The sequence below is a fragment of the Culex pipiens genome, chromosome 2, assembly GCF_016801865.2.
Source record: "Culex pipiens pallens isolate TS chromosome 2, TS_CPP_V2, whole genome shotgun sequence".
Classification (NCBI taxonomy): domain Eukaryota; kingdom Metazoa; phylum Arthropoda; class Insecta; order Diptera; family Culicidae; genus Culex; species Culex pipiens.
In genome coordinates this window covers 199,142,510-199,163,705 of record NC_068938.1, presented here as the reverse complement: position 1 = coordinate 199,163,705, position 21,196 = coordinate 199,142,510, and the positions used below count along the sequence as shown (strand labels likewise).

Below are 21,196 nucleotides of genomic sequence, written 5' to 3'. Positions count from 1 at the left end.
AAAAAATATTTGTATGGAAAAACAAGAAAATATGAATCATGAAATAGGGAAAAAATAAAACTGGAAAGACTAATCATGGTTTTGTTTATATTTGTATAACCACGAATGGTTCGAAAAAAAAACTTGAAATAAGATCATAGGGGAACAGCATCTAATTCCAGCGTGCCTCTAATGTTAGTGATAAATAGCTCAATAAGAAGTGAGCAAGCAAGTTTCTATCAAAAGTTTTGCAAAATTAGTTGTTTAAATAGTCAAAATCAGCTAATTGGGTGGAGTTAGGAGCGAGTGCTAAACCTGCCAAACATAGGAGAATTTCCCCTACATAAATTTAAAAAATATTATTGATAGGGACATTTTGTATCAATATAGGTAAAATCCAATAAAAATATTAATTTCATTTTCTTCTGAGGACTGTTCAGAACATTTCCTAGAGTCATGTCAAAAATTTTACTCAAAAATAGGAAAAAAAATGTTTTTTTTTTAAAGAAATTTATTCAATTAAAATCTCAGTTCAAACCAAACAAATAAACCAGTCATTTAAAACCATAAAATTAAAAAAAATCAAAACATTAACTTTTGAAATACCGTAAAACGGGGTGACTTTGAAAGCCGGGGTGACTTTGATAGGTTTGCGATTTTTCCGCAAAATGAAGAGTACAATTAAAATACGTAAGGAATGGTTCAGAAACATACTGACCGTGGTAGAGAAGTGTTCAAAGTACCTCATGAAGAACTTTTCATAAATTTTTGAAAAGTTTATAAAGTTAGTTAACTATAGTTAAGAAAATGTGGACGAAAGTCATTATTTTAAACTTCTCAAAGTGTCATGATTTTCTCAATGAACATGATTTTTAATCGGAAAACGGAATGCATTTTCGGATTCTTTGGACAATTTTCCACTAGGAGAAGGTTAAATAAGTTTGTAAATAATAAATAATATGTGTTTTTGAAACACAATTAAACAAATTCTCCAAATTTATAGGCAAATTCAGTTGAACAAATTTCATGTAAAATGTGAAAACTTGTGATTCGTGCTTCAAATTCAGTTTAAAATGCAATATAAATCCATAATTTTATCAACAAAACTATTTTTAACAAATTTCAGGAAAAATTCCGACTTTTTAACAATTTTACCTAAAATTTATATGTATTTTGTTAAAAAGCTTATAAACTTAGTTAACTTAATATAAACATTGATTTTTTTCTTACAAACTATATCAGCTACTTTAGTGATGGTACATTTAACGTACAAATAAAGTTTGAACATCTTAAATATGATTTTAACAAGAAAAACTATGACTATCAAAGTCACCCCGGAATTAAAACCAAGAATTTTAAACGTAACTTTTTTTCTAAACACTATTGAAAAAACTTTTTTTCCAAAATAGCGCATGGACTTTGTGTGGCCTACCCCAGTACATGTTTTAAAAATAATAATCTTGAGAAAAACCTTACCTGTTGGAAAATATTCTAAAAACAAACTGAAATCCTATCAAAGTCACCCCGGTTTACGGTAAATGAAATATCTGATCGGTTTGGACAAAACATCCTATCAATTTAAAAAATAAAATCTTCAAGCGTAAAGATTTTTTTCTGGAAAACAGTGAAAGTAGGAAAATAATCTCTTTATTATTATTTGTATTTGACTTTTCTCACAAAAATAATATTAAATTGAAGCCAATAGACGGTTAGTTAAAACTTTGGGTTTAAAAAATAGTTCCCAAGAATGTCAGTTCCAGAAAAAAATACTCTGAAAATAAGATTTTTATCGGAAAATATTTTTTTTGGATTTTGAAAACCGATCATTCAGTTTCTGGAATTAATATCAACCAAAAAAGAGTTTTGAGCAAGTTTTTGAGTATGTTTTTTTGTTAAGCTTTGTGAAAAAAAATCGTTATTAGGAGAATTCATCACACGCATATTTTAATGGTAAACAATAAAATCAAAAATAAGATGAAGTTTCAAAATAAAATTAAAATGTTATCAGTTAAAATAAAGTTGTTGCAACAGTTCAACTTCAACAAGATTCAAGTTTTAAAATGTTGCTGATTTGAAAAAAAAAACTAACCAAATTCAATCCCAAAAATGTGGACGCTCAACATTTTTGTGATTCAAATGTGGGGAATAGCTGCATTGCACATCAAAAATATTATATCCAACAAGTCTCCTCATTTCCAAAGCTCGAAATTCTCAACCAGACGCCATATTGTACATGTTTCAAAACAAGCATAAAAATCAACACGAACTATCCCAAGAGAAAGAGATAAATTCATATCAACAAAGTGAAATCCATCATTCCTCGTTGGTCCACAATACACGAAACAATCTGCCAATATTTATGCATTATGAAATAAAACTTTTTCCATCCGTTTGTGTAGCACAAATACCAATCCAATCTTTATTCCGTTCCAGATTCGTCCTTGTTTTCACCGGAAGGGAAAAGTTTAACCGTAAGTTTCTGTTTGTGGAGAGAAAGGATAATTTTTTTTTCGTTCTGTTTCGGACGAGTACGTATTTGTAATCAAGTTGTTCACTCCTTTGTGTCAATAAAGCAGTTCTGGCTGAAAAATTGATGCTTTGTACTTGATTTAAACAATATATTATTAAACAATGCAAAAGTTGTTCAGAATGTAGGTTTTGTTAAGTTTAAGTAGATATCGTTGAAAAATTTCCAACTGAAGTCATTATAGTTTCTATTTTATTAAAAAATTGAAATTTCTACAATAGATTTTGTTTTTTAAATATGGCTTAAATTCAAATGAATAGAAAAAGTTTGATATCTGAATGTTTGAAAATCGTGAAAATTACGCCATTCAGCGTTTTGTTAATTAGCAATGACAAATTTACAGAACACATGAATTTTGTGAACAAAACTGAGTCCCAAATCCATGTTTTTTTCCGTATCGTATTGTCTTCCCTGGCCTGATCAAAATTGTTATCTGACAAGTTTGTCATATCCAATAAATCAAAAAATAACAAATAAAACTGACAAAAAGTAATTACAAAACTTTAAAAACCATAGAAACAATATTCAGACAATCTACTAGAGATTTTAGTTCCTCGGCCCACCGCTTGGTGCTGGTACTCTTGGCCAACTTCGAATTTTCGAACTCAAACTCATCAAAACAAACCCCGACTGACAGTTCTCCCATGTCCAAATTTCGCAAAACAATCAGCCCGTATCTGCTACTGCTGCTGCGTATTCGCTGTCATTCCGTGTCATATTTGTGTTCCCAATTTTTCCGTACTGCCCCTTGAAAAATCTGGTCCAAAATGCTTTCAAACGTCGCGAAATCTGTCGCACAGCGTGGCCTGTTTGGAAATCTGGTAAGTAGAAATAGTTTAGCGTACGAATATCTAGAAACAAGCTACAAATTTCATGTCAATTTTGCATTTTTTCCGGTGACGTCTCCGATGACCTCTCCGGGCTGAACCATTTTACTCCTCTTCCACACGCACCTCCTTCGCAGTGAGGGGAAAACTGATTGCATAACAAAACAAATTTAAAAACTTATTTCGAGATAGGATCGAAAGTACTTTTCAACTAATCAGCTGTTGGGCGAAGGTCAACCAAATCGATATACTAACAGGAAACTTCACTAGTAAAATATGGGACTTTCCAAGTGGGTCAAAACCATTTTCCGTGCCGGGACGGAGGTGGCTGCACAGAACCAAAAACCAGGAGACGTGGCCGTCACTGCAAAGGTCGGCAAATAGATGTGTTGATAATGATGTTTGTTACTAATCGAAGTTGATTTATAGTTAGTTTTAAACAGAAGAAAAACAAATCTGATGACGCGTTCTTTTTTGTTTACATTTGCAGAAAGTCCTTGCGACTCAATCGCAAAGCAGCGGATATGCTACCGAAGCGACGTTTGAAACCAGAGTAAGTATTCTATAATTTTAACATTATTAAAGTGGTATGGCTGTGAAAAAATGATAATTCTGGCACCCCTGTTTCAAATTATAAGCACTTAGGTAAAATTTAAAAAATAACATAATCGGAGATATGAAAACAGCATTACAGTTTTTTCTATATACCTATCAGTGGAAAAAAATCCACTATAGTATACCTTTGCGTTCAGGAATCAAGTTTAAAGATCTTGCAACCCTTTCAAGAGATATAACGATGATCGGGTCTCCGAATGACAAATAGCCGAATATTATAAATTCGTTTTCCAAAATTAAAGTTAATGAATAACGTGAAAATATGAACAAAATGAAAAAAAAAATATAATAATTCCGCCTTACAAGACATCCCGACCAGACGAAAATCACTTGAGAAGCTCAGTTTTTGATATTGTGAGAAGAACAAAATGTGTTTTTGGAAAAGTCGGATTAGTTGTCAAAGGGAAGATAAATTAATAACATTAATTGATCCTGTAACTTGGATATAGCCAGCACTTTTTTCTCGCACTTTTGAAGACAAGAGTTCAGAAAGCTAGGCAACCACGTTTTGTTTATTTACATTTCCAGTCGCAGTTTGGGGCAGCGAATGACCGAAAGGTTAAAGCTGCCGGAAATAAAGAAATTAACAACAACAGTCGCAGTTTCCACCAACTTTCAATGCTTTAAAAGTGCGATTGACAGGTGAAAACGAGCGAGCAACCTTGGCTCGCTTTTATCATTTTTGAGGAAAATTTAAATCTCCCCAGGCAATTTGACAAGATTCGACAGAAACGTGCACGCATCCTGGTGGCGAGTAGAAGCACTACGCAACGATGTTCGGAATGACAGCGTGCTTGGAAATATTATTTTTTTGCAGTTTTTGATTTTTATTTCCATCAAATATTTTTTAACGTCGATGAAAGTTATTGTAAAGTGTGGCAATCGCATAAACGAATCGAATGATGTATAAATCATAGGGGCTGAGTTAATTTTTCATGTTTTTTCCTCAAATTTACCAAAAAGATCTTCTGAAAAATTGATTTAAATAAGATTTATTTGATTGATAATGCTCCTTATGTGTGTATTATTGATAGAACAAACTATTAGAGTCATGTTACAGCATAATAACAATATTTTTCTCAAAAAATTGTCAGTTATTCGAATTTTTCCAAAAATTTCCAAAAAATCACCAAAATGCATTTTTAAGGTCAATATTTTGGTCAAACGGGAAGAAAAGTAAAGTTTAGACACTTTTACATAATATTTCATCATTACTTTTAACTTTTGCAACATTTAACTCAAGTTATCCAAAATATCGATCATCTATTTAGAAAAATCGTTTAAATAAAATACCAGTCACAATTTATCACTACAAATCACCACGCATTATGATCGTTAGCGAAATTGCCACACTTTGCAATACCCCACTTTTCTGAAAATGCTTGATTTTTCATTCTAAACGCGATTTTTCCCTAAAAACTGCTCAAACTGTATGGGGGCTATCATTCCGAACACCGCTGGAACAACAGCGAACCTAGCGGAAAAACGTCGTCGAATTCTTCAATAGCGCGATCGATAGCCATTTCAATAAAATAAATAAGTGAATGCGATTCAGTAATCATCGACAATCAAAAAAAAAAAACATTGCTGAAAAATCAGTATCTAAATATCTGTCAAACAGAAATGTCACTTATGACTTATTGTTTGGATGCTGCCGAGGAAAAATCCTCTTTCAAATGTGTTGTGATTTTTTTATTATGTATGGTGATCCTTTGAAACAGGAGTTTGGAGGATTGTTGAAATAAATATATAAATAACAGCACTGGAAACATTTCCAATGGCACGCAAAATCTAATTTCGATAACGAATTTCAAACTGACAAAAGAAAATTACTTTTCTGCAGAATAATTTGACGTTTCTTTTGCTGAAATTTCAGTTGTTTTGACAACCAACTTTCAGTAAACTATCTGTCAAAGTGACTGTTAACGCCCAGTTTACCAAAATTGACGATCTAGTAGAGAAACTTTCAGACAATACTTTAGATTATGTAACACCACACGCCCAATCTCAGTAGCCCTTCGTGTACCTTTATGTTCAATGTTTGTAGTCGTTTCAGAACACAAAGTGGTTTGTCTTTTGTATAGTTTGTAGACTTCCCGGTCGCATTTAACTTGACCAGCTAGAACTAGACTACAAATTTATCCATAAGACACTTCTGACCAGATGGTCGACCGGGACAAGTTAGGTAGAGCTAATAAACATCCACGAATTGTACCCCTTTTTGTGCAATAAAGTCTTCCCGAAGGGTTGAATTCAGGGAGCAAGTGTTGGATTGAAGTAGGGAATACATTAGACTAAAAAGTAGGAACGTTCTTTTATTGCGTAACTCAAAAATGTTTCCCATCTTCCAGGCCTTCAAGCTGCACAACCTGGACCAGGGCCCGGCCACGACGGTGACCGTAACGAAGGACGAAGCGCTCCGATACTACGGCCAGATGTACGCGATCCGCCGGATGGAAACCGCCGCCGGTAATCTGTACAAGGAGAAGATCATCCGCGGCTTTTGTCATTTGTACTCCGGCCAGGAGGCTTGCGCCGTTGGAATGCGCGCGGCCATGCGTCCCGAGGACTCGTGCATCACGGCGTACCGGTGCCACGGCTGGACGTATCTGATGGGAGTTTCGATGCAGGGTGTGCTGGCTGAGTTGACGGGTCGTCAGAGTGGATGCGCTCGGGGAAAGGGTGGCAGCATGCACATGTACACGAATAATTTCTACGGTGGTAATGGTATTGTGGGGGCGCAGGTTCCGCTGGGAGTGGGCATCGCCTTTGCTGCCAAGTATAACGGGACGAAGGGAGTGTGCATTGCGGCCTACGGCGATGGTGCGGCCAATCAGGGACAGATCTTTGAGGTGTACAACATGGCCAAACTGTGGAACGCGCCGTGCATTTTTGTCTGTGAGAACAATGGGTACGGAATGGGAACAAGTGCGGAGCGTGCCTCGGCCAATGTCAACTACTATACCCGTGGAGACGCCGTGCCCGGAATCTGGGTCGACGGAATGGACGTGCTGGCGGTCCGCGAGGCTACCCGATTTGCCATCGAGCACTGCAACAGTGGCAAGGGACCGATCCTGTTGGAGACGGCCACCTATCGCTACTCGGGACATTCCATGTCGGATCCTGGAACCAGCTACCGGTCGCGTGATGAAATCGCCGAAGTGCGCCAAACGCGTGATCCAATCACTTCGCTGCGCGAGAAGATCCTCACGAACGAACTGGCAACGACCGAGGAGTTGAAAGAGATCGAGTCCAAGCTCCGTGGAGAGGTTGATGCCGCGACCAAGGTTGCCAAGGCCGACAAGGAGATCGCGGTGGAGGAGCTGGTCACGGACATTTACGCCAAGCCGGATAACTGCAGCGTCATCCGTAACTCGACCCCCGGAGGTGAACTGGCCCACAAGAGCCTTGGCCGGGCTGTGAACCTGTAGATCGGGACTAGCGCAACTGTTTTATTTATAATCTCACAATCGCATTTGGAGCAAATTGGGTTTTTGTTTTTACTTGAAGTCCTGCAATTATACTTTTTTATTTTAGCTAAAAGCGAACGAAATCAAACGACCACACACTCCAACATCCAACACATTCTTGAACAACAACGGGTCATTTAAAAACTGTGGCATTTAGTTTGGTCACTGCCTCCTCTCAGTATCACACAAACACACGAGTCGTAGCGTTAGATCAAGAAACAAGTTTCACCTCCAACATGGATATTTTCGAAGAACATTCAAATAAAAAAAAAACTTCACTATTTAAAATAGTACACCCTCCAAAAAAGAGCCTCCTGAATAAATGTTTATTTACACCGAGAAACATCCCGTCCCTACCTCACGGTCATCGATTGCCCAACCGCACCAGCTGCGTCTCGAAGCTCTGCAGCAGGGCGCTCTTCCACAGCCAGTACGCGAGTAGGGCGTAAAAAATGGCCTTGACCACGCGGTCAGCGAGCTTCAGCCGGCGCATCTTGCGGTTCGCCTGGGGCAGCGATTCGTCCGGGTCGTTCAGAAGGTAGCGCCGCACGCCCATCCAGCAGTCGTAGTAGAACTGGTCGATGCGCTCCTCCGTTAGGTGCCAGCTGAAGGCGGCGCTGTAATTACCAAAAAATGACACTTCTGAACAACTGAAGATTCGAAAAGTACATTAAATTTCCATCCTAATGGCGTGTTGCTCAATTTGTAACAGCTAAGTAACGAAAAAAATGTTGTCATAAAACCGCCCACCGTAACGAGATATCAAAAATGGACCTCGGATTCGAGATCAGGGACAAACATTACCCCTTATGACAACATTTCACGCAAATCGAAGAGGGCGTTTTCATGCAAGTTAATTTATCAGATTTTCTACTCGAAGAAAATATTGAAGTTTTCAAAATATAGTCTGAAAAGTGTAATTTTACAATACTTTCGTTCAAACATAACAAAATTAATATTTCACAATTTATAAACAACCGATTCATTGAATATGTATTTTTTTAAATTTGTGATTGAGTGTCATTTTGTTACATGATTTTCTGGAAAAATTTTAAGGATATTTGGTATAAGAAATTAGATTTCAAAACAATTAAAGAAAAGTTTAAAAATTGAATTTACAAGCCACGGTTTTTGCGTTTGAATGAAAAAAGTGTTTAAAAAAAGCATTATACACCTGCCCAGTTGTTTTGCACTCATTAGTTTCCAAAAACCTAAGTATTGATGAAAATCTATTTTTTTTTTGCAAAAAAAAAGTTTCTGCGGTGCTGTACATTGAAATTTCATAACTTTCAAAATATTTTTAATCCAGCCAATATGCTAAATATAATTATCAAAGCAAAAAATACGTTTAAGATTGTTTTCAGTTGATTTGACTTCAATTTTCATTAAAATTTTGAAGTTTCTTGAACAAATATTTTTTGACCTCTGATTTTTCGGAGCAATTTTGAAGGGGGAAGGCAATAAGGTTTCATCCATAAAGTACGTCACGCAAAAATCAGCCAAAATTTACCCCCCCCCCCCTCTCCCCCTTTGTCACGCTTTTCCTATACTTATAACATGCAATGTCACACTTGCTCTGACCTCCCCTCCCCCCCTAGAGCGTGACATACTTTATGGATGACGCCTAGTAATGATTGCAAAATATAAAAACTAAAAAATCACACAATACCGATTTTTTAAGTACTCAAATTAACATAATTCGGAATTTTTCGCTTCGTTTGCTTTTTCACTGTTCTTGTATTTTTTAAATTAGGCCGTTGCAAAAATTTTTGAAATGTCCCTCGACTCTGATCAAACCCAGTCACGAAATATTCAAGCAGAGCTGGTTCTGTCAGAATCCTGCTAGAACGGTGGAACATTTCTGCTAGAATGCTGTAAGAATATCCAGCTCTGTAAGAACTCTGCTAGAATCCTGCTAGAACGTTGTGACTGGGAAGTCGAGGGGAGGGGGGAACAAAAAAATAAAAAAAGTATAAAAATTGAAATTACGAGGGTTTCAACATTTGAATGAAAAAAGTGTTTTAAAATGCAGTATACACCTGTCCAGTTGTTTAGCCATCATTAGTTTCCAAAATATCTAAGTATCGACGAAAATTTTATTTTTTGCGAAAAAGCCCAAACATGCTAAATATGATTATAATTGCCGAAAAATGCATTTCAGATTGTTTTCAGATGATTTTGCATCATTAGTTTGTCCATATAATTTTCCATACAAATTTGGCAGCTGTCCATACAAAAATGATATGTGAAAATTCAGAATTTTTGTATCTTTTGATGGAATTTTCTGATCGATTTGGTGTCTTCGGCAAAGTTGTAGGTATGGATATAGACTACACTGAAAAAAAATGATACACGGTAAAAATTTTTTTTGGTGATTTTTAATTTCACTTTTTGTCATTAAAACTTGATTTGCAAAAAAAAACACTATTTTTAATTTTTTTTATTTTTTGATATGTTTTAGAGGACATAAAATGCCAACTTTTCAGAAATTACTAGAATGGGCAAAAAATCTTTGACCGAGTTATGATTTTTTGAATCAATACAGATTTTTTCGAAAAATCGAAATACTGGTCGCAAAATTTTGTTAACTTTATTTTTCGATGTAAAATGGAATTTGCAATCAAAAAGTACTCCAGTGAATTTTTGATAAAGTGCACCGTTTTCAAGTTATAGCCATTTTTAGGTAACTTTTTTGAAAATAGTCGCAGTTTTTCATTTTTTAAAATTGGTGCCCATGTTTGCCCACCTTTGAAAAAAATATTTTTGAAAAGCTGAGAATATTTTGCTTTCTCGGACTTTGTTGATACGACTCATAGTTGCTGAGATATTGCCATGCAAAGGTTAAAAAACAAGAAAATTTATGTTTTCTAAGTCTCACCCAAACAACCCACCATTTTCTAATGTCGATATCTCAGCAACTATAGGTCCGATTTACAATGTTAAAATATGAAACATTCGTGAAATTTTCCGATCTTTTCGAAAAAAAAATATTTTCAAAAATTTAAAAGACTAACATTTCAAACGGGCCAAACATTCAATATTACGCCCATTTGAAATGTTATTCTTGATTTTAAATTTTTGAAAGTATTTTTTCGAAAAGATCGGAAAATTTCACGAATGTTTCATATTTTAACATTGTAAATCGGACCTATAGTTGCTGAGATATCGACATTAGAAAATGGTGGGTTGTTTGGGTGAGACTTAGAAAACATCAATTTTCTTGTTTTTTAACCTTTGCATGGCAATATCTCAGCAACTATGGGTCGTATCAACAAAGTCCGAAAAAACAAAATATAGAGAATTTTCTCAGCTTTTCAAAAATATTTTTTTCAAATGTGGGCACACGGCGTGTTTTCTGGGCAACCTTAAGGAGAAAAAATAGTCATCACTACTTTCAAAAGTGTCTTATAGGAAATTTTCTCAGCTTTCCAATGCTTCTAAGAGCGAAATGTTTCATCGGGAAATTTCTGAGATATCTTTATTTTATGTTTTTTCTTTTAAAATCCTTGATCATTTATTGGAAACTTTTAAATAACAGTCCAGGAAACTTGTCAAATGATGTGTTTCATGTGTATTTTACTGACCAAAATGTGCAAAATAAGACAAGAAACAACTTTGTAGAAGGTGGCAAACCGCTAAACATTTTGAAAATTAAGTTTTAACCGAATTTTTGAATATGTGGGATTTATTCAAATAATAAAATAATAAAACCGTATTGAAATATTATTTTTACAAGAACAAATAGATTATTACATAATTGTTGTGTACAAATAACACCGGTCTGCTCTGATTCAGCTTGGAATTAGCTGATACAACCGAAATTTCTACAGGTTTGAGATTGATAGGATATTACAAGATTTTTATGAATAAATATCATATTTCCTTAATCAAACACTAACTAGTTGCATGGATACAAAACATGTTTTATACTCGAAATTATACTGCAAATTACTGTTGCTAGCTTTAGGAGAAATACTTTTCATTAGTATGAAATGATTGTTTCAGTTTTTTTGTATTAAATGATCAAGGAATTAGCAATATTTTAGAAGTTTATAAGACTCCCATGTTCAATCTCATCTTTAAAAAAAATGTATGTCTTGATTTTTGTTCAAATAGTTTGGAAAGAAAGTTTCTGTTAGATTTTTTTGTCAAAATACTATTTAATTTTTGTTCAAACAAAAATAAATGTTTGTGACGGTGTTTTCAGAATTCTGAATTGGAAGACTCGAGTTTTATTGCTACTTTTAAGTGCATTTTCTACAGAAAACATTTTATAAAATTTTATCTTTATTTTATACTCATGAAAATATGACTTTTGAAGCTTGCTACAGTAATATGTAGTACATTTTCGATTTCAAATCATATTTGTATTTATGTTCCAGGTTAATGTTTGCTTATGAAAATATCAAATTTATTCATTAAAATTCAATAATACCATTAATAATCACAAACTTGCCAAAGTTTCGGTTGAACAAGCTAAATCAGAATAGACACGGTATATTTGTACACAAAAAATATGTAATTATCAAAAAAATCTTGTAAAAATACATTTTTACACTGTTTTATGATTTTAATTTCTGAATAAATCCCATATGTTCAAAAACTTAGACAAAACATAATTTTCGAAATGTTTAGCGGTTTGCAACCTTCTACAAAATTGTTTTTTGTCATACTCATCAAAATGTGCAAACATTTTGATGAGTAAATGACTCATGAAACACATCATTTGATAAGTTTTCTGAACTGTTAGTATAAAGTTTCCAATAAATAATAAAGGAATTTAAAACCAAAAAACATAAAATAGAGATATCTCAGAAATTTCCCGATGAAACATTTCGCTTTTAGAAGCATTGGAAAGCTGAGAAAATTTCCTATAAGACACATTTGAAAGTGGCGATGACTATTTTTTCCTGATAAGGTTGTTCTAGAAAACACGCCGTGGGGCAAACATGGGCACCAATTTTGAAAAAATGAAAAATGCGACTATTTTCAAAAAAATGTACATAAAAATGGCTATAACTTGAAAACGGTGCACTTAATCAAAAATTCACAAAAGTATTTTTTGATTGCAAATTCCATTTTACATCAAAAAATGAAGTTGAAAAATTTTTGCGACCAATATTTCGATTTTTTGAAAAAAATCTGTATTGATTCAAAAAATCATAACTCGGTCAAAGATTTTTTGCCCATTCTGGAAATTTCTGAAAAGTTGGCATTTTATGTCCTCTAAAACATATCAAAAAATTAAAAAAAAATAAAAATAATGTTTTTTTGCAAATCAAGTTTTAGTGACAAAAAGTGAAATTAAAAATCACCAAAAAATTTTTTACCTTGTATCATTATTTTCAGTGTAGTCTATATCCATACCTACAACTTTGCCGAAGACACCAAATCGATCAGAAAATTCCATCAAAAGATACAGAATTTTGAATTTTCACATATAATTTTTGTATGGACAGCTGCCAAATTTGTATGGAAAATTATATGGACAAACTAATGATGCAAAATGGCTTCTTTGGGCATACCGAAGGCACCAAAAAAGTTTCAGCCGGATTAAAAAAAAAACAAAAAAAAACGAATGACCGAAATCTCAGAGAATTGCTCCCATACCAAATTTCTCTTCATTTGCTACCACTACATTCAAATCCCGATGGTTTGACGCCAACTGTTGTCACTTTTTAATTTGACACCCCTTTTACACGGAGTTCACACATACTACGAAACGTTTGTTTTGATAGTGTGCGTGAGCGCCGTGTAAAAAGTGACAGTTCGTCACTTTTTAGTTTGACTTTGACCAACCAACGGGGTACAAACTAAAAAAGTGTCAAACGAAAAAGTGACCAACCACCGGTGGTTGAGTGTATTGCAAATTATGAAAATTTGAGTATTTTCAAAAAATTAGACATTTTGTGAAAACTATGCATTTAATTTTAAGATACTTGAACTAAAAAAAACTAAAACAATGAAAATGCATGCAAAATTTCAAATCGTTTGATACCCATATTGCATATTATGAAAATTGTAGTATTTTCGAAAAAATACGGTATTTTATGAAAATTTGAGTATTTCACTCAATATAATCTAAAACAGTGAAAATTCATGCCAAATTTCAAATCGATTGATACCCCCATTGAAAATTGTGAAAATCTGAGTATTTTTGAAAATACGATACTTTGTGAAAACTAGAGCATTAAATTCCAGAAACACCAGAACAGTGACCCAAATTCAAAAGACTGGTGCTGCATGTTAGTAGAGCTGAGCTTCTAAAGATTTGTCAGTTGACCGCCGTCTGAAGCCAACATCTACAATGACCAGTGTTTAAATAGGGAAGGCTGGGACTTGGTAACGACTACTTACATATCGTCTCCCTGCAGACCATTCCGGAGCGATCGAAACCGTTCGGTTTCAAAGTTCCACTGATGATACACAAAGTATCGTAGAGAAGCTTGCGCGAGGAACACTTTCCGTTGTATTTTCATCAAGCTAAAAGCAAAAGTTTATTATATTTTGTCAATTTAAAACAATTTTTGGAGTGTCTTACAAGGGTCGCTTCCCGCAGACCCAGCAGAGCGTATCGACCAGCATCGCCGGCAGAATGTGCAGCAACAGAACCATCAGATAGTACTTGACCCGCCACGTGGTTGTCGATCCACCGGGAACCCACAGTAGCCGGCTGAAGCACAGCTTGGTCATGTTCGCTTTGCCACAGTCGATCATTTTGTCGAACTGCCACGAATGTTCGTGCTCGACGGCACTGTTGTACACGGGCAGGTGGTTCTGGCTTGGGGTGTGTTTCGTCGTGCCTCTTCGCCACGCGGCCAACAGTAACGCCTTGATGGAAATGTCCGCCGGGATGGTGTTGGCACGGTTTCCTGTCGGCATGAGATCCGTCCGAACGATGCCGGTTCCGGCTCCGAGCAGCATTCCCGATGGACCGTTGAGGTTGTCGATCCAACCGACGAGCGGTTCCTCGATTGTGTTGACAACGATCGAGGGTCGGAAGATCACGAGGGGTAGCTGGCTTTCGTAGTCACGGCACACCTGCTCCGCCAGGCCTTTGCTGAAGGTGTACGTGTTTGGGGCAAAGTCGGTGACTCTGGAGATGAATTATGAAGATTTAGCGTTTTTAGAATCCTTCTATTCTGAGAACTTACTTGTCTGTTAAAATATCTAAAATCTGTGTGTCGAATTTGAGGGCACAATCCAGCATCTTCCTCCAATCTGCTTTGGCAGGATATAACTGAAACACCAAAATTCATCATCATCATAAACAAAACCTCCAAAGTTTTGAAAACTCACCCTCTCATCGACCTGCGTCTGCTCGGGGTTGCTGTAGGCCGTCGAAACGTGCACGACGGCCCGCAACGCCTTCATCCCCAGGCACAGCTCGAACAGCTCGCGCGTCGAGAGCACGTTCGTCAGGATGGCGTCCTTGAGGGGATCGTCGAAGCGGACGCTGGCCGCCAGGTGAAACACCACCGACACATTCCGCAACCGTTGGATGTCCTCCGGGGACATCCCCAGCCGCAGCTGCATGCAGTCACCGTACATGGGCACCAGTTTGGACAGGGCCGACGGGTTGAGGCGTTTCAGCTTTTCGAACAACTGATGATGGGGGAAGAGACAGATTAGCAGGGAAGTTGTGTTTCTGAATATCTTCTGGCATGAATATAATGCGAATCAAGTTATAATAAAACTCTTGAAAAGTGAAACCAAAAGCAAATCGTGTTACAGGTCCTTATTTCAAATCTTTGTATATTTTCCTTATTTTCTCTTATTTTGAAGCATATTGGATATTCAAGATGACATCCAATATGGCAGAAAAAATTAAATGATGTGTAATCACTTGAATTTCATTCAAAATTGCTAAGAAAAATATTTTAAAAAATCTAATTGTTATCCAATCAGCCTTAATTTTTCAATTTATGATATCTCTGAAATTATAAATCCATTTATCAATGGTAAAATGTGACATTTTGTGACGTTTTCCAATTTCAATATTTTCAACATTTCAAAATAAGGCCAAACATTTAAAAAGGGTCAATTTAGAAATTTTAGAATTTTCTCAGCTACTAAAAAAAAAATGTTTTTAAAAGTGAACATACATAAGCACTATTGAGCAGATCTCTCAGATTTCGGCCATTCGGTTTTGTTTGTATTTTTTAATCCGACTGATAATTTGTGGTGCCTTCAGTATGCCTAAAGAAGCCATTTTGCATCATTAGTTTGTCCATATAATTTTCCATACAAATTTGGCAGTTGTCCATACAAAAATGATATATGAAAATTCAAAAATCTGTATCTTTTGAAGGATTTTTTTGATCGATTTGGTATCTTGGGCAAAGTTGTAGTTATGGATACGGACTACATTAGAAAAAAAATTTTATACGGTAAAAAAAAATTGGTGATTTTTTATTTAACTTTTTTTTAGAAAATGCTGGGTTGTTTGGGTGAGACTTGGAAAAAATCATTTTTTTCTGTTTTTAAACTCAATTTCGAAGGAAATTGGACGTAGAATCCATTTCCGTGATCAAATGTTGATTAATTTATTGTTTCTACCTGTATTTCGCAATTGAAAACATTAAACGGCCGTATCTCAAAACACCCCAACTTTTTTTTTTTACCTCACCATCGTTTGCAAAATTTGTTGTTTAAATAGTGAAAATGAGCAAATTGGACAAAACTAGGAGCGAGGACTTAAGCTGCCAAACATACGAGAATTTCCCCTATTAGCCATTTGAATAAATATTTGCGTAAAATTATAAAAATATAAATTAAATTAATCATCTCCCAGAACACCAGGTAGCAGTTATTGATCAGCCCGCCTGTGATGCGGCGAATGAAGCTGATGTAGGTAATCTCGAAAACACTAAACTTTAAAATTCGATATCTCTGGAACGAAACATATTCATTTCTGTCGATAAGCGATTCTTATGTAAAATTGGCAGGGGAATACGATGGTGAGGTCAAATTTAAAAAAATAAATAGGGCTGTTTTGAGTTACGGCTATTTCAAGTTTTCAATTGCGCAATACAGATAGAAAAAATAAATTAATCAACATTTTGATCACGGAAATGGATTCTACGTCCAATTTCCTTTAAAATTGATCTTAAGACCGACCTTCTATGATTTGTGGTTCTTAAGCTATCGCTATTTGAAAGTAGGAGATTTGATCAAAAATCGCAAAAAAGTCGATTTTTTGGGAAGGTACAAAAATGGAGCGGGTGGTCCAATTTGGATGAAATTCGGGATTCTTGCAAGTTTTGATAGTATCAACAGCTCTGCCAAATTTGAGCAGGATCGGAGAGGGTAATTTTCAAATTTGCACTTTTTCGTGCACAGTTGAGATGGAATGACCCATATGAAATGACAGAAATGTAAAAAAAGGGTTAAAAATGCTAAAGATTTTATCAGATAAATGACCTGACAAAATACATCATAGATTGCAAAATAAATTAGATTTTTTGAAAAAAAACATAATTTTTAATGATTTTTCAAATTTTTGCAACAGAAATTGAATGGTAGAATAGTCTAATAAATAGAAAACGGATAAAAATTATTATTTAAATTAGTTTAAAGTCATTTATTAACATTTTTCAAATTGATTGTTGAGTTTTATTATTTTGTGCTCATTGAATTTTTAAGAAAATTTTAATAATGTATCAATAAAAAGTTATTTTTCATTGATCACTAAACAGCAAAAAAAAGATAATATTACTACTGGGAATGTGTCAAAAAATATGTGTAATTTTACATCCGGAACTGGTGAAATTTTATTCACTTCCTGATGAATTTAACCTTTTCACAAATTACACAGTCCAACAAGATTTTGTCTCTGAGACGAGTATATGTGTTCCTAGTAGAATTTTGCCTGCTGAATCCGAATCCGGGTCCAGAATTGCTCCAAATGGTCCCAATTTTGAAATACACCCGTTTAAAATGTTAGTTTAGGCCAAAATTAGCTACTTTGTTGACTATTTTACAAAAGAACTATTGAATAAACAACTAAACCAATACATGTACCTTAAAGTTCACGTTTTCCCCTTTCTGAAACACCCCTGGTTTTTTAAATTTGATTGTTTCTACGCATATTTATAGCCATTTTAAAATTTTATTTTCAGTTGGTTCTCATTCAAGTTTTTCCAACTTGCATGCAAGTCAAATTCTAATTTTAAAATGGCTATAAATATGCGTAGAAACAATCGAATTTTAAAAACCAGGGGTGTTTCAGAAAGGGGAAAACGTGAACTTTAAGATACATGTATTGGTTTAGTTGTTTATTCAATAGTTCTTTTGTAAAATAGTCGACAAAGTAGCTAATTTTGGCCTAAACTAACATTTCAAACGAGTGTATCTCGAAATTGGGACCACTTGGAGCAATTCTGGACCCGGATTCAGATTCAGCATGCAAAAATCTGCTAGGAACACATATTCTCGTCTCAGAGACAAGAAACATTTGATTTTTTGTTGAACTGTGTTATTAGGGTGAAATTCCAGAATTTGTTTTTTTTAATGTTCTATAAGCAATTGTGTTTCATATGTACAAAGGATTAAAAAAAACTCTTGAATTACTTAAAAAAGAGGTTATATTCAATTATCCAAATTATCCACCTTCAAAATTAGAACTTTTTTACTGTGTATATATCACAAAATGAAATTTTCAGGTACAAAGAAAAAATCTATATTTTTAATTTAATTCTTTCTGTTCAGTTCAAAGAATAAAAAAGGGATGATCTCCTAATTATCGAAAGTTTTTTACATTTTTTATGCTGAATCTATAAATTACGAAATTAACATAATAGCACAATAGGGCGACAATAAAAAAAACACACAAGGTACCGTAAACCGGGGTGACTTTGATAGGATTTCAATTTGTTTTTAGAATATTTTCCAACAGGTAAGGTTTTTCTCAAGATTATTATTTTTAAAACATGTACTGGGGTAGGCCACACAAAGTCCATGCACTATTTTGGAAAAAAAGTTTTTTCAATAGTGTTTAGAAAAATAGTTACGTTAAAAATTCTTGGTTTTAATTCCGGGGTGACTTTGATAGTCATATTTTTTCTTGTTAAAATCATATTTAAGATGTTCAAACTTTATTTGTACGTTAAATGTACCATCACTAAAGTAGCTGATATAGTTTGTAAGAAAAAAATCAATGTTTATATTAAGTTAACTAAGTTTATAAGCTTTTTAACAAAATACATATAAATTTTAGGTAAAATTGTTAAAAAGTCGGAATTTTGCCTGAAATTTGTTAAAAATAGTTTTGTTTACAAAATTATCGATTTATATTGCATTTTAAACTGAATTCGAAGCACGAATCACAAGTTTTCACATTTTACATGAAATTTGTTCAACTGAATTTGCCTATAAATTTGGAGATTTTTTTTTTAATTGTTTTTCAAAAACACATATTATTTATTATTTACAAACTTATTTAACCTTCTCCTAGTGGAAAATTGTCCAAAGAATCCGAAAATGCATTCCGTTTTCCGATTAAAAATCATGTTCATTGAGAAAATCATGACACTTTGAGAAGTTTAAAATAATGACTTTCATCCACATTTTCTTAACTATAGTTAACTAACTTTATAAACTTTTCAAAAATTTATGAAAAGTTCTTCATGAGGTACTTTGAACACTTCTCTACCACGGTCAGTATGTTTCTGAACCATTCCTTACGTATTTTAATTGTACTCTTCATTTTGCGGAAAAATCGCAAACCTATCAAAGTCACCCCGTTTTACGGTATACCCCACGACTCGAATCTTTAAACAAAAATAAGTAACTGTGCCAATTTTGATCGATTAAGGTTCTTTACAACATTGTCGAGGGGTGCAAAACGATCCGAGTTGATCCTGATTTTTGGTAATTATTTGAGTAAAAAGTATTTTCTTATATATTTCCTATATACCCCTTATATACTTTCAAGTATATAAGCCGATTTTTTTTCATCGAATTGCTAATAACTCATCAGTATCAACTCGGATCTTCTTGCACCCTATGACAAAGGTGACATTTTAAACATTTTACATCATTATTTTAGGCTTTCTATAATCGCTTTGGTTTTTCGGCATCACTTTTCAACTCTAATTGTACATTTATATGTAGATTTCACCGGATTATCAATTGTTCATTTTCTGTTCTCTATATCGTCATGCTATAACACTTGAACACTTCCACAAACTTCTATTCTAGTTTTCTTCACACCCACCGGATTATTCGTCAGATCCTGCACCCGAGTTTGGGGCGTTTTGCCACGCTTCGAGCGCATCAGCACAAAAATTCGGCCCACATCCGGGCAGGACCGGAGCAGCTTCTCGATCAGCACCTTGCCCATGAACCCCGTTCCGCCGGTCAGGAACACGTCCGCACCGGCGTAGAACCTGGGCACCGAGATGTACTCCCCCAAACTCACATCACTCAACATCACTTCGCACTCGGACATTACGAGTCAACCGAAAAGGACGACCTCCTTCCTTCCTTCCTCTTCCAACGACCAAATCTTCCGGACTAGTAACGGAAGCGCCCAACGGTCGTCGTATTTATAGACTTCCTTTCACTGCCTTGGCGTGAAGCCATACCGTCAGGGTACTCGGTGTTGGTCCTCTCTTGAGGGCAATTGCGCCGACTTGATCTAAACCAGACGAACGGCCACAGACAAACGGATGTTGACACTTGTCCGGAGTTTTAATATTAATCGTCACTTTCAATACGCAAGTTCACTTAGCAGTTCATTCAATAAATTTAATCTACTTGTCTGTGACCCCATACAGTCTCCCCCCACAAGACGAATTCCGTAAGATATATCTTCGAAGGGCACTTTGTAATGGTCTCTTTTTTTCGGAGGCACTACCGCATTGTCTGTAACGCTGCGCTGTGACGACCTTGGACTTGGCCAGTCCCGACTCCAACTGCACCGCGATGCAGTTTTTAACTTTCACTTTTTGGCGCCAAGTTCAGTTCCAGTTCTGGGAAGTTCCTATACGCACGTGAATACAAGCTTGCTGGGGAATAAAATAAATACCTTTTTGCAATAACCATCATCGTAAACGGGCATGCGAGACAAAGATGTCAATGAACACGTAAACCGGACGACACTTGCAGAAGTTCGTTTGACCGTGAGTTTGTTTGTTTTGAGGTGTGGATCAGTGCGACATAAGTTATGCAATGTACAACATGTTTGCCAAAATGTACGAACAGGTTGTGAAAACGTAAAGTAGTGAATTTCCGAGTTTCATATAATTTAAAAAAATATAACAAATGATCAGCATTTTTTCGGAATTCTAAAGAACTACTTTGTAGTGAATTCAAAATGGCCGAAATGAGTTTCCGAATCATTTTGATTGACCGTTAAATTGATGATTGATTGACTTAAAAAAGAGATTTACGTCTAATTGCCTACGCTAAATTCATATTTTCAATCGGAACTTATTTACATTTCTTTCGATGAAATTCACCGTATTCATGTTATAGTCATCTTAGGGTTATTTACAGGTTAAAAATAAATTAAACACCGCTTATAAAAAAAAATCATATCGCTTAGACAATCATCTGTAATTTTCACTTGTGAACTTTGAAAATTGATCAACAAAATTCAAGATCAAGCCTAAGATTACAAAAGGACAAAACAAAAATATGTTTACCTTCTAAAAAATTATGCTTGATTTTGAAATTGTGAAAATATTTTAAATTACAGTCCAGACTCGATTATCGGAAGCCTTGATTATCTGAAGTTTCGATTTTCGGAAGGTTTGTATGGGACTTTGGATAAT

At 34.9% G+C, this 21,196-nt stretch overlaps 2 protein-coding genes across 3 annotated transcripts; one reads left to right on the top strand and one right to left on the bottom strand.

Moving 5' to 3' along the window:
- The first annotated feature begins 3,167 nt into the window (after window positions 1-3,167).
- LOC120424465 (pyruvate dehydrogenase E1 component subunit alpha type II, mitochondrial-like) lies at window positions 3,168-7,510 on the top strand. 2 transcript variants are annotated; one of them, XM_039588597.2, is made up of 4 exons: window positions 3,182-3,327; window positions 3,471-3,705; window positions 3,824-3,886; window positions 6,300-7,510. In XM_039588597.2, exons 2-4 carry the CDS (start codon window positions 3,610-3,612, stop codon window positions 7,377-7,379), a joined length of 1,239 nt encoding a protein of 412 aa, XP_039444531.1. In that variant the 5' UTR covers window positions 3,182-3,327; window positions 3,471-3,609; the 3' UTR covers window positions 7,380-7,510. The 2 variants fall into 2 exon arrangements, with proteins under 2 accessions (XP_039444532.1, XP_039444531.1); XM_039588598.2 differs by lacking the exon at window positions 3,471-3,705 and having other exon boundaries at window positions 3,168-3,327.
- Window positions 7,511-7,699: 189 nt separating this feature from the next.
- On the bottom strand, window positions 7,700-19,948 carry LOC120424464 (putative fatty acyl-CoA reductase CG5065). Its single transcript, XM_039588596.2, has 6 exons — window positions 19,636-19,948; window positions 14,718-15,023; window positions 14,573-14,658; window positions 13,960-14,514; window positions 13,776-13,901; window positions 7,700-8,035 (listed from the first exon to the last, which is right to left on the bottom strand). The coding sequence occupies exons 1-6, from the start codon at window positions 19,867-19,869 to the stop codon at window positions 7,783-7,785; spliced, it is 1,560 nt and encodes a 519-aa protein (XP_039444530.1). The 5' UTR covers window positions 19,870-19,948; the 3' UTR covers window positions 7,700-7,782.
- Between the last annotated feature and the right edge of the window lie 1,248 nt (window positions 19,949-21,196).